The sequence below is a fragment of the Doryrhamphus excisus genome, linkage group LG12 (assembly GCF_037039965.1).
Source record: "Doryrhamphus excisus strain RoL-2023G ecotype Guam linkage group LG12, RoL_Dexc_Guam_v1.1, whole genome shotgun sequence".
Classification (NCBI taxonomy): Eukaryota; Metazoa; Chordata; class Actinopteri; order Syngnathiformes; family Syngnathidae; genus Doryrhamphus; species Doryrhamphus excisus.
The window spans coordinates 8,154,413-8,172,337 of record NC_136368.1 but is presented as its reverse complement, the minus strand read 5'-3'; the positions used below and the strand labels follow the sequence as shown (position 1 = coordinate 8,172,337).

At 40.4% G+C, this 17,925-nt stretch overlaps 1 protein-coding gene across 3 annotated transcripts in view; it reads right to left on the bottom strand.

The window, feature by feature from the left end:
- The window catches only part of ptpn4a (protein tyrosine phosphatase non-receptor type 4a), a 69,885-nt gene that overhangs the window by 19,793 nt on the left and 32,167 nt on the right, over positions 1–17,925 (bottom strand). For 2 of the 3 annotated variants that reach the window (XR_009131609.2, XM_058081461.2), the window contains exons 3-10: positions 11,459–11,566; positions 11,106–11,148; positions 9,355–9,433; positions 9,033–9,077; positions 8,819–8,871; positions 5,020–5,140; positions 3,033–3,120; positions 159–247 (exon numbers count right to left, since the gene is read on the bottom strand). Coding sequence is in view for 2 of the 3 variants with exons in the window: in XM_058081461.2 (XP_057937444.2) it covers positions 159–247; positions 3,033–3,120; positions 5,020–5,140; positions 8,819–8,871; positions 9,033–9,077; positions 9,355–9,433; positions 11,106–11,148; positions 11,459–11,566 (626 nt within the window). In the remaining variant the exon portion in view is untranslated. The remainder of the gene's footprint in view (positions 1–158; positions 248–3,032; positions 3,121–5,019; positions 5,141–8,818; positions 8,872–9,032; positions 9,078–9,354; positions 9,434–11,105; positions 11,149–11,458; positions 11,567–17,925) is intronic. The other variant, XM_058081462.2, reaches the window with a different exon arrangement.

The following is a 17,925-nucleotide window of genomic DNA, read 5'->3' as shown; positions in this document are numbered from 1 at the left end:
GTCGCTGGAAAGTAGGTAAATCTGTCATGCTCGTATCATTGAGAGAGCAGTGCGCCAGCTTCCTTCTATTTCAACAACAAATATACTTGATGGGATTATCATTAGTTCCAAAAATAAGAATCAAAATCACTGTGATGTCAACTTCCAACTGTACTCACCATGGGAAATAGTTGATCCGTACCCTGTTCTTATAAATCACAATGCCAGCGGACATCACCCCAATAAGTATCTCTGTGTTGCTCTGGTCCTGAAAAAGGTGGATAAAAGATAACTGAGCAAAAAAACTAATACAGAAAAATAATTCAGGTGGGAGGAACACATATTTCTTTCCCTTTTCTATGCATTCTACCAAGAGAAAAGGAGTTAGTATGAGCTAGCTAGCAATGCTCTTCCATGGGAGGTACAGTGCATCCGGAAAGTATCCACAGCGCTTCACTTTTTCTACATTTTGTCATGTTACAGCCTCATTCCAAACTGAATTAAATTAATCTCTTACCTCAATATTCTACACAAAATACTCCATTATGACAATGTGAAAAAAGTTTTTTTTGACATGTTTTGAATTTATTAAAAATAGAAAACAAAAAAATCACATTTACATAAGTATTCACAGCCTTTGCTTAATACTTTGTTGATCCACCTTTGGCAGCAATTACAGCCTCAAGTCTTTTTGAATATGATCCCACAAGTTTAGCACACCTATCTTTAGGCAGTTGTGCCCATTCTCCTTTGCAATAAGTCTCAAGCTCCATCAGGTTGGATGGGAGACGTCTGTGCACAGCCATTTTCAGATCTCTCCAGAGATGTTCGATCAGATTCAAGTCTGGACTCTGGCTGGGCCACTGCAGGACATTCACGGAGTGGTTCTGAAGCCAATCTTTTGAGATCTTGGCTGTGTGCTAATGTCTACTGTCTATATGGTCAAGGTACATGACCAGTCTACTGAGGTCAAGAGCGCTGTGGAGCAGGTTTTCATCCAGGATATCTCTATATATTGCTGCATTCATTTTTCCTTCTATCCTGACTAGTCTGCCAGTTCCTGCTGCTGAAAAACATCCCCACAGCATGATGCTGCCACCACCATGCTTCACTGTAGGGATGGTATTGGCCTGGTGATGAGCAGTGCCTGGTTTCCTCCAAACATGGCGCCTGGCATTCACACCAAAGAGTTCAATCTTTGTCTCATCAGACCAGAGAATTTTGTTTCTCATGGTCTGAGAGTCATTCAGGTGCTTTTTGGCAAATTCCAGACGGGCTGCCATGTTCCTTTTACTAAGAAGTGGCTTTCGTCTGGCCACTCTGCCATACAGGCCTGATTGGTGGATTGCTGCAGAGATGGTTGTCCTTCTGGAAGGCTCTCCTCTCTCCACAGAGGAACGCTGGAGCTCTGACAGAGTGACCATCGGGGCCTTGGTCACCTCCCTGACTAAGGCCCTTCTTCCCCGATCGCTCAGTTTAGAAGGCCGGCCAGCTCTAGGAAGAGTCCTGGTGGTTCCAAACGTCTTCCATTTACGAATAATGGAGGCCACTGTGCTCATTGGGACCTTCAAAGCAGCAGAAATTTTTCTGTATCCTTCCCCAGATTTGTGCCTCAAGACAATCCTGTCTCGCAGGTCTACAGACAGTTCTTTTGACTTCATGCTTGGTGTTTGTGCTCTGACATGCACAGTCAACTGTGGGACCTTATATAGACAGTTATTATATTTCCAAATCATGTCCAATCAACTGAATTTACTGCAGGTGGACTCCAATTAAGCTGTAGAAAGATCTCAAGGATGATGAGTGGAAAAAAGATGCACCTGAGCTCAATTTTGAGCTTCATGGCAAAGGCTGTGAATACTTATGTAAATGTGATTTTTGTTTTCTATTTTTAATAAATTCAAAACATGTCAAAAAAACCTTTTTTCACATTGTCATAATGGAGTATTTTGTGTAGAATTTTGAGGTAAGAGATTAATTTAATTCAGTTTGGAATGAGGCTGTAACATGACAAAATGTAGAAAAAGTGAAGCGCTGTGAATACTTTCCGGATGCACTGTACCTATTTTGATGCTAAAGCACTCAAAAAAATGCCAATGCCATGTCAATTTACACAATTGATTAGTATATTAACCTAGCTGGCGGAGTAACACAACGGTTTTGGTAATGTTCTAATCATCAAAATACAGCACGATACTGTACTGTTGATGTAGTATATAAACGATACAACGTTGTTAGAGGTTTTCTTAGGGGGTTCCGCAGTCAAAATAAATACGCCCTAATGACGTGCATTGTTAACTCACTCACACTCGTTGTGACAACTCGTTGTCTTTCCTTAGAATGCATAGAAAAGTGCAAAATGTGCTCATGTTTGACAAAGATTGTGGATGATGGCCAAAAACTGTTGTTTTTTCATGTTTCCTTAAAAACAAATGGCATGTATACGCTTGGCGAAAAACACGAGCAACTGCTTATGACACACTTGAGATGAAAAGACTATTCCAACACCTAATGGCCTATTCTCTTTTCGCTTTTTATCTTGACATTGGACACAACCTGAAGGCAGCGTCATGATGCTGTATTTGATAGCGAGTATTTCAGCCTTGGAGCCAACATTTTACAATGTGTAACTAGACTAAATTCAGCTCAAGAATAAACCACTGCTATTTGTATCAGCCAGAACACTGAATGGACAGAATGAATACAATTGATCACTTGGCAACCCTGCAATTATTGTGTGTCACTTCTGCATTGCACGGATAGCCTGCAGCCACAGTCACCTGTGTTCCACTAATAAGCCTGTCTAAATACATGATGAAGTAAAAGTGGGTGGCATCGTATGTATGCACAGTGCTGCAAATAGTAATAGATATGGATCATTTTTAATCAGTTTTTTTAATCACAGAGACAAATATATGGAGGAAGAGGCATACATTCTACAATGGTAATCTAAGAGGCCATATGGTTTTGCTTTGGATAAAAAAAAACAGGACAAACAGATAAACACACACACACAAGCTGGCATTAACAGAGGAAGATCAAACCTTACTTACTCTTGCATAGTGCAGCTCTACCCCGTAGAGCTCTAGCGTGCGTGCTGTGTTCAGATAATTAAACTCCGACTGGGCAGGAGATAGACCACTGGGAGAGAGAAAGAGAGAGAGGGGGTGGGGGGGGAGACAAAGAGTAAAAAAACAAGGCAAGGATCAGCGACGGTAGAGCAGCGGGAGGGATGTGTTCACTAAGAAGACATAGGGAAAAGGTGTGCTTGAACCAGATGTAGAGCGTAAAATAAAAGAAAATAGTAGGCAATGACAGGAATAGTGGCTGGGAGAGAGCGTTTGAACATGGCAGAATTAATTATTTGTACTGCAACATATTTTCATTTAGGGAGGTCCGACTGACATAGGCATAAAAATTTGATATCGGTTCATAGTGATATAAATTTTTCTGCCCATAATGATATCGGTGCACAAGTGATGCCATGCTCCACGCATCCATATATCCAAAAAAATACTTCTTTGGATTGTAAATATACAAATTGCATTGACTACGAAGCCCTGTGAGAGAGAGTAAGGTGTCTCCTTTACATAACACTTTTTATCCTTAGATCCTTTTTATCCTTAAGTGTAATAAAAATGAAAAAAAAACCTTATTTAATGAAAATCTTAAAATTTGAGCTGGACGGCGGTCGAGTGGTTAGCACGTAGACCTCACAGCTAAGAGACCAGGGTTCAATTCCACCCTCAGCCATCTCTGTGTGGAGTTTGCATGTTCTCCCCGTGCATGCGTGGGTTTTCTCCGGGTACTCCAGTTTCCTCCCACATGCTAGGTTAATTGGCCACTCCAAATTGTCCATAGGTATGAATGTGAGTTTGAATGGTTGTTTGTCTATATGTGCCCTGGGACCAGCCCAGGGTGTACCCCGCCTATCACCCGAAGACAGCTGGGATAGGCTCCAGTACCCCCTGCGACCTTCGTGAGGAAAAGTGGTAGAAAATGAATGAATGAATCTTAAAATTTAAGAAGGTATATTTAAATCATAACGTATTTTTAAAATGACTATTTGAAATATGTTATTTAAACATAACTAATGCTAATTGAAATATTTGCGGTATTTAACATATTTTAAATATTTAAATATAAATACTATATTTAAATGTTTATAATTATTTTTTATTAACCTGTTTTATTATTTAAAATTAATGTAAAAATAAATAACATTTGAAATACTTGGTTTACATTGGATTATAATTCTATAATTCTATAAAGCTCTGTTATTTTATTCAATGGGAAGAAACACAAAAAGTGCAATCTTTTCCAAAACTGAGGTGTAAAGTTTAAAATTTAGGATGAAGTTTTTGTCCAAAATCGGTCAAAGCAAATTTTCTTTCAATTAAAATAATATATATATAAACTCTAATTGTAAGAAAATTTGTATTTATATATATATATATAGCTCATGAAGAACCAGTCAGAGTCACAAATAAGTGACTATGCCCAGTATCATTTGGCTGAATGTATACGTTGCACTTGACTTTGTTCTTATATGGATGTTTGTGCCACATAAAAATGTGCACCTTTAAAATCATAGGTTTCCAGCATTGTTTTATAGAATTTTTAATGGTGAATTATGGTGACTAACTTGTCTTATTTGTTCGTAGGCGAGCTGATATGTTAAAGTGACTGTGCTGCAAAGGGCTACCGGTATTATATCCAAAATAAAAGCGTTTATAAGAGCAGTTGATTTGTTATTTTCTATTTCCAAGGCAACAGAACAACATACCAACACTATTCATTGTAAAAAGAATGAAGAGAGGCGATGTATCAACAATGATTTGTGCTGCTGCCAAAAATGGTATCGGTAACGAAGTGCTGGACAATATCACTATATGGAGTAAGAAAACTAATATCTAGCATGGTCATCTCATCAAAAAACCCACTGCAGTGTGGCAAAGGGTGAGCAAATATCCTAGATTATGAACAGGTACTTCATCTGAGCACAAAGGAGTGTTTTCAAGGACAAAGTTCTGCATTTACCTGTGCTGCTGGTGATGTTTGGCAACCTCTTTATGGAAGTCTTGTGGGGGGTTGGGGATGAAGCAATAGTCAGACAGATAGCCTAGAGGATGCTCCGTCTCATTGTAGTCCCTTAATTCAGCTACACGCACACACGCACAGGGAAGGCGGAAAAAGTGGAATATTAATGTCAGATATGTTAAAGTGACTGTGCTGCAAAGGGCTACCGGTATTATATCCAAAATTAAAGCATTTATAAGAGCAGTTGATTTGTTATTTTCTATTTCCAAGGCAACAGCACAACATACCAACACTATTCATTGTAAAAGGAATGAAGAGAGGCCGATGTATCAACAATGATTTGTGTGAGGCTGGTAAGGTAAATTAAACGTTCACTAACAACAAAGCAATGTTGAACACAGAGGACATTTACGAGAATAAAAGCGTTTGTTTTTCGGGAAGATAAAATATCAGAGGGGAAATTGCTCCCTAGTCTCTCAGCCATCAGAGAAAGGACGCGTGGATCAAATTCCCAACGCCATTAGCTCAATAGCTTGCAGTTGAAGTTCAAAAGCATCAATTCACTCAAGTAGTCCCTGGACTAAGCTACACGTCTGCAGCCTAAGCATATTGACAAATAAATCAATTCCAGCCCACCCGCTTATTGATGCGTGCAGAACTCCAGGGAGAAATCCATGTTGAGTCGATAGCTCCAGTCTGAGACTAGTGTTGGTTGCAGTTATTACTTTAACACGCTTCAGTTCAGCTTGCATCAGCTCAGGCTTTCAATAATGAGCAGCAAAGCGTAAACAAGCTGTTCAGCTCGCCGTTTCACGTGATGGATTTATATGGGCTGATGGTAATTTAGTGTGTACTTCACCTTTGGACACCTTTTCCTGACAATATGTCGACTGCCTCACGGCTGTCAATAGACGCAGCATTAGACACAAGCTAATACCAGTTATTGTACCCATCTCTTGGAGCTCAAATCATTGAAACAATTATTTACATACATTTGTCAATTTATGTATATATATGATGCATACATTTTCTATGTCGCCTGTCCTAATTAGGGCCGAGGACGTACGCTGGAGCCTATATCAGTTGTTTTCAGACCGCTTTTGGTCAGTTGTAAGCAAGATAGATTCACAGTGTTTCAGAATGAGGCCTTAATGCAGGATTTAGTTTGATCAGTGCTGGCACGTGGGCCAAGCTGGCTGAATTAGCAGCATATGCAGCTGCTTTCGAGCTGGTTCTTCCCAAAGCAAACATTTATCTGCATGATCTGGCTGGCACATAGTGAAGTGAGAATTGAGCTGCAGAGCATGTTTGTATTTTTCCTGTGTAAAAGCACTAGTGTCACCGTGTTGGTGGAGTAGGCCAAATCTCCTCTCTGACCTACATACATAGTGTGCAAGCCCACAAAATCTGACTGAGAGAAGTAGCGAAAAAGCAGAAGGGGCGAAGGGGGGAGGTGATATGCACCACAAGATGATGAGCACAACCCATCACAAACATCTGTCAGAACAACACACACTATAACCTGCAGTCAAATATGATTAGGCTTCCCTTGTGGTCGATGTAGTACAGGGGTATTCAACTGGCCAATCAGGCTTGTTCTAAACGATAAACGATATCACAGTGGCCTGTGAGTTCAGACTTGGGAGCGACTAATGCAGAGCAGATTCCTAAAAACAGCACAGCAGTTTTGTCATAGTATTAATTCATTGCATATCCCAGCTGTATTGGGGCGAGAGGCGGGGTACACCCTGGACTGGTGGCCAGCCAACCACAGGGCACATATAGACATTCCCACCCACATTCATACCTATGGACAATTTGGAATGGCCAATTAACCTAGCATGTTTTTGGAATGGGGGAGGAAACCGGAGTACCCGGAGAAAACCCACGCATGCACAGGGAGAGCATGCAAACGCCACACAGAGGTGACCGAGGGTGAATTGAACTCGGGTCTCCTGGCTGTGAGGCCTGCGTGCTAACCACCCGTCTACCATGCAGCCTTTGTCATATTCATTATTATTAAATCATTTTTAAAAGAGAAAATAAATCCAACCTCCATGACCCTGTGTGAAAAAGTGAGTGGCCCCTAAACCTAATAACTGGTTGGGCCACCCTAAGCAGCAACAACTGCAATCAAGCGTTTGGAATAACTTGAAAATGACAGCACTGTGGAGGAATTTTGGCCCACTCATCTTTGAAGGATTGTTGCAATTCTGCTCCTGTCATACAAACAGGAACTTTGAAAGAACACAGCAGTCTTGTCAATCACAGGATCTTACTAGCAGTTTTGAAGGAGGTTCTTACAGTAGAGCTGCAACAACTAATGTGGTAATTGATTAATTGTTTCATTTTAAAATGTACGGTAAATATTTCAGCCACTCAAATGTGACTTTTTTGTTTTGTTAGTCATCAATGAAAGCAGTGTTTCAGAGCGATTTACATTTTTGCCTCATTCTGATATCATGAGAAGCAAACCAGGGATTTATCCACTGGTGCATGGCAAAATGCGTACATTCATGCACAACTCTTACCACATGTACACACAAAACCTAGTGGTAGAACAGTGAAACTACAATTGGCTATGGCGCTGCCTGTCGAGTGCAAGCTACATCATCTTGCTACGTGCATCAAACGAAGCACCACCCCCAAGAGCAGACGAGCCAATGCCAAACGCGAACCCTGCTCCTAAAGTTTATTTATTAGTTAATTCATATTTATTTATTGTGATGCACATGGAGCAAGCAATCTGCAGTAGAGTGTGTACGATTTTGTTATTCATACTTCTCTACTTCCATTTCGGTGTCAGAGAAATTCCTCTTCCATGCCCTCTTAGCTAGGATTTCGGGAAGGGAAAAAGTCCCAAAGAATTGGAAATTAAATCAGATTAATCGATTAAACAAAAAAATAAGGTTGACCAATTAATGGAATCATTAAAATAATCGTTAGTTGCAGCCCTAATATAAAGGATCTTTGGCCAACGTTTTTGCAACAACAGAGCACCCAGATCTTTGACAAGTGTTTTTGCACTCTTGATCAAAGGCACAGTCGTCTTGTCATGAAGATGATCTGACTATCGTTTCAATTAAATAGAGGATCTTTGGCCACAGTTTTTACAGAAGGTCCTTAAAATAGCACAGTACCCTGTCATAGAGACAGGATCTTTGACTAGCAGTTTTTGCAGTAGGTTCTTAAAAACAGCAGAGTGGTACTGTCGTATAGAGCAGTGCTTCCCAATCTTTTGAGTTGCGTACCCCTTCAGAAATGTCATTTGAAGCGCCCTATCATATAGAGATGCTCTAATTCGTGTTTTTGCACAAAAGCTTAAAAACGTATCCTGTCACATAAAGAGGCTCTTTGACCAGCATTTTTGTAAATGATCCATAAAAACAGCAGCATGGTCCTGTCATATAGAATATCTTTGACAAGCATAAACATATTGATTCTGGTTTGATTCATAACTTTATGACTATTAGCCTGCATTGCCATTATATAAGAATAATACTAAAGGGAGACGTGATACTATCAGTTGTCTCATTTTGTTTGGCCACTGAGAGCTGCACACATCTGCACCACTAAGGACTGCAACTGTGGCCTGCATACCTCCCTGCATACTCAGGTAAAGTGCCATTAATAACAGACCACAGCTTAATTGAATAGTAATGGCTTGTGAGCAGCAGCCATAAGGGCACTGGACCAACCACAGCCATTACTTTTAACAGTGTGTGTACATAAAGAGCGGCTTAATGAATTGGATTTCAATCATAATGAAGAGCGAGTGCATCCAGGGAGTACTACTTACATTGGACAGCATAGGAAGCCAAAAGTGCGGCTGTGTTGTGAGGACAGGGCAATCTGGAGGGCGAGAGAGAACACTCAGAATTGGGATTTAGAGCCATACAAACATGAGCCCAGTTATTTGTTTTCTTCTTTTTACACAAGAGAGATTTAACTCCCTGCGATACAGAAATGTGAGCCAACATATGCAATGGTGATACGATACAAAAAAGGCTCACCTTCCAGTTAATATGTCCTGTTTAATCTGAAGAAAATATTGGTACCTGAAAAGGGAAAAACATACAAATTTAGACCATGTCTCAAAGACACAGTGCACATATTCTAAAATCTGCTACAGATAAATTATGATTAACAAAAATACACTATTCAAATATATATAATTACATATTATATAATACAAATTCACTATTAAGACTCTCAAACATTGCATATAAAAGGCTTAAATATAAGCTATCAGGAAGGGGACAAACACTTTTTCACATCACTGTATATTTGCAATAATAATCAGTCCATGAAGCAATTAAAAATAAATCATCCTACCGTGTGTATTCTTCCTGAAGTTTACTAGGATCTGCCACAAAAAATTTGACTCTGAAGCTCAAGTTGTGGGGGGAACCTCCTAGCAGAAAATGAAGAGACAAAGGAGGAAGCAGAGGTTGGTGACAAAAAGAGCTGTTTCAGTGGGCACAATAACGAATTTAACGTGATACAGCTTAAAACAAGAAAGTGTGTGGAATATTGATATTATCTGACTCAACTAAATATTTTGAAACAACTCGTCTGTTTGCCCTGTACCTGTATCATTCCACAAAATCAAGGGACCTTTCAAAGTTGCTGGTTCACTGTCTGTTTTCTGTTGAGTAAATAACCTGCCATGGGTCCAACTAAATTTGCGAGGGCCAGCAATTTCCTAACGAAGGTGAGAAACGCAATTGAACTCAATCTCACTAGGATCCGCATCAACAATAACGTCCATCCATTCCTTATTTATAATTATTTTGCATTGTTTCCAGCATGTAAAACTAGAATTATCCATCTGTCTTCGTCCATTTATCCAACGTTGGGTAGCCTAAGCAGAGGAAGCCCAGATCTCTCGCACCCCGGCTAATTCTTCCAGCTCCTCCCGGCAGATCCTGAGGCATTGTCTCTCCAATAGCCTGGGGATCCCTCAAGGCCTCTTACCGGTCAGATGTGCCATAAACACGTCCCCAGGGAAGCGTTCAGGAGGCATCCTGACCAGGTGGTTTTCTCCCAGTTTCTCCCAGATAATAGTAACTTATCTCCAAAGGAGAGCCCAGCTACCCTACAAAGGAAACTCATTTCGGACGCAATTGTTTCCTTTCGGTCACTCGGCAAAGCACAGCAAAGCAAAGCTAATGACCATGAGTGAAAGTCGGAATGTAGACAGATCTCATGTTCCATCCTTCCCTCTCTCAATATTGCAATCGGCCCATGTCCATGCCCATGTCGGTCGGGCTCCCAAACAAGACCTCGAGGTATTTAAACTCCTCCACTTGGGGCAGGATCACAACCTTGACCAAGACATGGCACCCTCATCCGGGCGAGAACCATGGACTTGGAGGTGCTGATTTTCATTCCAAACTATAACTATTCATTTTGGAAAGGATGAATTCCATTTACATTACTTCCTATGGGAAAAATGTCTTTGGTTTTAGTCTGCTCTTTTGGAACCAATTAAAGTTTTTGTTTGCATGCACAAATGCAATAAGTTGGTCATCACATGAGCACGCAGCAGCGGTTTACGTCGGCCAAACCGAATTGGCACAGCAAGCTTTGAACCCCGTCTTGTACAATTAGAAAAGCAATCATCGTGTGTCGAGTGGTGGTGAGCTAACCAAGTGAAATAAAATGACACTGCAAATCTCTTTGGGTCAATAAGATTCCAGTCAAAATGAAATTGAAGCAATTCTATACAACTGCAGATCAGCAATGGTGGCATCTGAATAGTGCTTGATTGTTTCACAGCTTGATGTCACTAAATTTAAAGGACTTACTATCAAATTTAAGAGCAGAGTTGAAATGGAGTTTAATCATTGCTTTTGGCAGACTCAACATTTGAAAACACAGATCATGTGGAGTGGATAATTTTGCTGGAGGTGGAGCGCAGATTTTCAGCCTTGGCTAAGGTCAGACTACAGATTGCAGCATCAAGCAGCTGGTGAATTCTGAAATGTGGCATTTATTCAGACTTGACAGATCCTGGCTTTAGTGGTTGCAGGAAAATGGTGTGAGGTGCTTGGGAAAAGTGGTATGTTGTGGATTTCACCTACTTTTTAACTGCTTCCTGATGGGCTTGTTGGGATCGAGCCAGCGCTGTAAAATATTGATTGAGAGACACTTAGAAACACCATAACGCTTCCACAGCACCACTACATCACCTAAATTATTCACCAATGGCCACACACATGCACACACACACACGACAAAAATATGCAAACACACTTGCATACCGTAGACAGACCCAAATGCTTGCAACTACAGGTATGGATAAATATTTAGGCACAAAGTATGTCATTAAATGGCTTATGTTTATATGCATCCTTTTGCACTGAAACTAATTTAAGACCGCCTTTCATTGGTGCATCAGACTCTCACTACTAGATTATCCAAACATGATACTGACTGGGGTATCCGAGGAGTCATCTGCCAAGTGCAGGCCAAAGTAGTCTCTTTCGGTCAGCTCCAGGTGCTTGAAGACGGCATCCTGCAAGATCTGCCCATGATCTGACTTCTGCAAATAAGGTCACAATCAGACAATTCATTCAAAGTAGGACCATAACATTGAAGAAATGTAGTATGTGGATTTTCTTTTTTTTTTTTTTTTAAAGGATGTGTTCCTTTGCTCCAATCGCTGAGGTATGCCCTTGTCAGTTTGCTGTTACTGAACTTCACAAGACAGTCGGGAGGAACTAATTAAATCATATCTCGTTCAATGGAACTTCACTGGAAGTGTCATATTGTGTAAAAGCATGGTGCTGAAAAGACCATTTCCCCCCATACTTGTCTACAGCATTTAACTGTTCACTGATAAACATATTTATCAATATTACTCTCTCTCTCTGCACCATAACATGCCCAAAGAATGAAACTTATGATTGCCTTAGGCATATTGTAGTATTGTGGAGCCTCTTAAAAAATCAAATCAAATAAAATACACACTGTGTGGCAACCATAACAAGGTAGTGACTACAGAGTGATGCAACCCGTTCCAGAGTTCTCCACAAAAGATTGAGGGTAAACAAACTACAGGAGAAACAAAAAATACAGACCGATCGAGATGAATTCTGAATATGGCTTCGTAGCAATAAATAGTATGTAGAACTTCTGGATTTGCATATCTTGATTTTGCATTTCCTCTACTCATGTGCTTTTGTACTGCTGTACTATTTCTGCTGTAAGCCTGGAATTTCACCTTGTGGGACTAATACATGTATATGTCTTATCTTAGCTACATATTTGAATCAGACACCCAACCTACTATTTTGAGAAGAATAATAAGCAAATCAAATTAGTTGTCTGACATCTTGGTTATTATATTGAATGTGTATCCGGGACTAGTTTATTATTTGGTTATTTGGTCAGCAGCAGAGAGTACCAACCGTTCTTGCCAACCATTTAGCCTGTTAGCTTTGGTAGCGAGTGAACACAGGTTACTAGAGAAGGGAAGTTACTGCAACCAATCGATGTGTTACAACAGCCAGCCAATCCGAAAACAGAAGCGAATATGTTCATGGAGACGGGTTGTAGGCCCCCTGAAAGAATACTACAAGCTGACCAATCTCAGAGTCTATCCACATGAAAACGGTTTCAGGTCAAAGTCCCAGTCAAAATTCTCCCAATGTTTTGTTGTCTTATTTTCCAAGATGACTCGAAGAAGTAATTCCACTTCGTCCTAAGTCTGAGATGAAACCGGCAGATGACAAACTTATGCGAATGCGTTCTTTCTCATGCTATAGTTTGATGTGCCGTGGTTCTGTCTGTGTCTTTTTACAGCGCCACACCTAGGTATGCCTTGTGTATTACACCATTTTCACCCAGTGATCCACTCTGGATCAAACTATTCATTAATCCAGCACAGTGTGGATGTAAAAATGTTTCAACCCGCCCTAAAAAAAAAAAAATCATGTGAATTTATACATCTATCTGCAAGGATGTGTGCAAACTAAAATATAGCAAAGGGTAACAACAGCTACCTAGCTACCAACTGCCACCAACTGCCACCTGAGGGGGTAAAATATGTTCAAGATGCACCCAGTCTCTAAGGGTGCCACAATTTCAGCCTATATGACACATGCGCTAACAACAATCTGATTTCCGAACATGTGGGTTGCTGTTGTATGTTTACTATGCCCCTGTAGGTTACATACATGACCAGCAGTTCACTGATTGACACAAGCGTTCATAGCACATAATTCCATAATTCCAGAGAGGAGGAAGGGTGAGAGGATAAACTGTGGAAACAAGTGGAGCAGAAATTCACACCTGATCCTGCTGAAATCAAGTGAGTATGTAACTACGCCATCAGGGCTCACACTCTCACACACACACACACACACACACACACTCACTGCCCTACTGTGCTTGCGTCCACCACTCTCTTTTCCCCGCTGACACACTTTTACAGCCCAGTGCGTGAACATGCGTGAGTGTGTGAATGTATGTGCAAGGCACAAGCAGACTGATGGCTGACAGTCGGCTTGTTGATATGGCAGCCTCAAGAATCACCAGTCGTCTATTAGCCCTGTGTGTGTGTGTGTGTGTGTGTGTGTGTGTGTCTTGTTAAGTGGGAGTCAACTGACACTGTCTGACACATAGTGTGCCCTGCTCTTCATTTCTTTACTGTTCACTTCTCCATCACATGTGAATTCTTAAGAGAAGTACCCCTTAGTGTTCCATTTTGCATTGAGTATCGTAAATATTGTTTGTCTTGGAGAGGAATAAAGTGTCACAAAACTGAAGTAATTTAAAACTGCAACTTTCTGCCTTTAAGAAACACTAAAAGAAAAGAAAAAAAGTTGTTATAGTCAAAAAACAAATTCTTTTTTAGATCAAGCCATAGGAAAAAAATATGGAATCACTCAATTCTGAGGAAAAAATTATGGAATCATGAAAAACAAACGAACAAAAAACCCTCCAACACACCACCAGTACTTTGTTGAACCACCTCTGGCTTTTATAACAGCTTGCCGTCTCTGAGGCATAGACTTTACGAGTGACAAACAGTGTTCCTCATCAATCTGACTCCAACTTTCTCTGATTGCTGTTGCCAGATCAGCTTTGCAGATTGGAGCCCTGTCGTGAACCATTTTCTTCAGTTTCCACCACAAATTTTCAATTGAATTGAGATCCGGACTATTTGCAGGCCATGACATTGACCTTATTTGTCTTTCTTCAAGAAAAGTTTTCACATTTTTGCTCTATGGCAAGATGCATTATCATCTTGAAAAATGATGTCATCTTCCCCAAACATCCTTTCAAATAATGGAATAAGAAAAATGTCCAACATGTCAACATAAACTTGTGCATTTGTTGAAGATGTAATGACAGCAATCTCCCCAGTGCCTTTACATGACATGCAGCCCCATTTCATCAGTGACAGTGGAAATTTGCAGGTTTTCTTCAGGCAGTCGTCTTCATAAATTGCTTTTCCTTAGCCCATTGTAATCTTGTTTTTTTCTGTTTAGGTGTTAATGATAGCTTTCGTTTAGCTTTTCTGTATGTAAATCCCATTTCCTTTAGGCGGTTTCTTACAGTTCGGTCACAGACATTGACTCCACTTTCTGCCCATTTGTTTTGCTGTGCATTTTCTGTTTTCGAGACATATTGCTTTCAGTTTTCCGACTTGATGCTTTGATGTCTTCCTTGGTCTACCAGTATGCTTGCATTATACAACCTTCCCATGCTGTTTGTACTTGGTCCAGATTTTAGACGTAGCTGACTGTGAACAACGAACATCTTTTTCAACATTCCGTGATGATTTACCTTCTTTAAGAGGTTTGATAATCCTCTCCTTTGTTTCAATTGACATCTCTTGTGTTGGAGCCATGATTCATGTCAGTCCTCATGGTACAACAGCTCTCCAAGGTGTGAGCACTCTTTCTAATTTGATGCATGTGTTTTGGAAATGAAAATTTACAGGGTGATTCCATAAATTTTTCCTCTGAATTGAGTGATTCCATATTTTTTTCCTACTGCTTGATCTCAAAAAGAATTTGTTTTTGACTATCACAACTTTTTTTCTTGGTTTCTTTTAGTGTTTCTTAAAGCCAGAAAGTTGCAGTTTTAAATGACTTTAGTTTTGTGCCATTTCTGTAATCTGCTTTTTTTCTACAAAATTAAACAACTGAATGAACATCCTCCAAGACTGGTGATTCCATAATTTTTGCCAGAGGTTGTAGGACAATGAGCCTTGGAAGTTGGCTGCCACTGTTCGCAGCCACTGAGCGCTGACAGAAAACCTCTATAGACGGGGTCAAACATATCAATAATGTGATGTATATCAATTGTCCTTGGTGTGACACATGAAATATATTTTATTAACTCAACCCCTGCAGTCTCATCATATAGATCATATTGTACACAGACGACACTTGTACATTGCACATTCTTTTTTTCCTGTCAAGTGGAGGATTTTGGGATATATTTGCTTTTCTGCAAAAATTGCATGCAATCAAAGCATTTTCATTAAAGCCTTTATTTCCTTCATAGGCACGTCAGTAACATCCACAACGTATAAAGCAGCTTCTCAAGTCAGATGTGCAGGTGCTCTGGCTCCTATTTTATTCCTCCTTGACAGGGAAACATTCATTACAACAGCACTGGAAGGAAAAGTGCAGAGGGAGAAAACAGTTGTGCATTGTCAAAGCAGAGGCGAGGACAGAAGCATGTCGACACATTCTTTCTGCTCCTTTTCCACAAGAAAATACAAGAGCATACTCTATATTTTGAAGAGCCGATGGCCTGAAGTAAGCATGACATCATACAGAATACAAGGGAAAAATAAATAGCATGTAAAAAGACAGGGAGTGTGCATCAACACACACAATGAGGGAAAGTACAATGACAGCGAGTCATAGAGAAAAAGACAAAAGTGAGCAGCGAAGAGAAAAGACGAGATTGACGATGCGGCTGAATGAGACAAACACTCTTTGTGGTTCTCTTCATCAGTCCATCGAGATCACTGACAGCAATAGTGTCTGAATGTGTGAGAGCCGTGGTGACAGAGAACACCCGGACATTAAAAGCAAAAGGAGAAAAGATTATGACTGCACATTAGGGTTGGGTTTTTTTCAACTTATTCAACGAGCGAACCTCTAGTAGAAATACCAGAAAAATGAACTGACGAAAAAAACAATATTGTTATTCTTTTTTATGTTTATGTTTAAAGGGGACCTATTATGCTCATTTTTCAACCCTTTGTATTGAGTTGTGGACTCCTATAGAGCAGCTACACACAATAACCTACACAGAAAACGTTTTACATTTTGCAGAGTAAGCACACAACGGTCTGTTTTAATTTATTCCACCCACGCCCCGCCTCCGGGCACTCTGTTGTGGTTGGTCACACGCCCAAAGTGCTTCCTAACTATTGAACCATATAAGGAAATCCACCCCTCTGTGACATTAAAAAAGGCACATCTTATAAAACCCAGCGTTTTGAGCCATCCCAAACTTCTTTCAGGGCTCACGTCCAAATGTGCAAACCTCATGCCAAAAGAAAAAAAGATACTGCAAGATACTGCAACTATTACGTTATCATCAGTGCATGTGTTCATGCTTGACAACAGCATGTACTGTAAATCAAACGACAAAAACAATATATAAAATCACAGCCATCAGGACCTTCATAGGTTTTTGTTTTCTCATCACAGAACAAAACTTTCTTCAATGTCCCATGTTTTGTGCTTTCCAAACGGACAATTTTTTAGCATTGAAGGAGACACAGCCTTTAAAGACATTTCCGTTCTTAAAACCCTTCAATAGCAGATGCTGTCTGATGGTTATTGGAGTGCACTCGGCACCAGTATCGACCTTAATTCGGGCTGAGAATTGACAGCCAACTGGATCGTCCGGCTCAGGGCTGGTGACATTTTTTGGGTCTTCCATTTGACTTCTTTGTACCATAACCCTCAGGAACGGTGAAGAAGTATAAATTGACTGTCTACTACTACGTTCAACATCATCAGCAATGGCACGATGAGAGAAGCTTTACTTATGCAGCTCAACAATCTGACCATGTTCAACGAGAGAAAGCCATTGTGCCTTTGCCATCCAAGAGATCATGCTAACAGAAAATGACGTTCACTCCACAGTTTTGCCAAGAGTTTGTGTTTTTTCTTTGTGATCTGAAACATTTGATCAGCTGATGAACAGCTTATTTTACTTTAAATGCTTGTTTTCAACAGATTGCTTACTCAAAACATCTTGGTCTCACTCTTGTTGGATCTGGAGTGTATTGACTAACATTGGGATGATAATAAACTTTCAAAAGTTTGTGAAGTCAAAGCCACAGACCAAAACAGATGTACACAGTAGCTATTTGAAGTATTACCAAACCTGGATGTATATTTTGATCCATTCTGAGCCTGCTTCTAAAATGGGTTAGTAGAGGAGGGTCATTCATCGACAAAGCTTTTTAAGTCCTATTTCAAGGTCGTCCCAACCACCACCGCCCCCCTTTCACTGCTGATGCTTCCGTTTCCATGACAATAAGTCAGTGCCTCTGGATTTTCACTCCCCACGAGAATGAAGGCTGGTCAGGGTTCGGATCAATAGAAGTATTGTTGCTCTTAGGGTGGCTGGTCTTTCCAGGAAGTTACTGCGGCTGCAAGGGTTTGATCAATGACACTGACAGAGACCAAGTCATTCATTCAGCTCTAGGCGGCCGGGCGGGCGGGGGCGTACTTGTGAGCAGGAAGCAGAGCGGTCGAGGAGGATGATAATGCACGGTGACATTTATTTTCTACTTTGTGATACTGCTAAATTATTTTTACATGCAACTACATTGTGTTTGGCACAGGGAATTTGTGATTTCATTCTCTCCCTCTAAAAAAGTTGGAAAAAGCTCAATAGCCAAAGGCGTAGGACTGG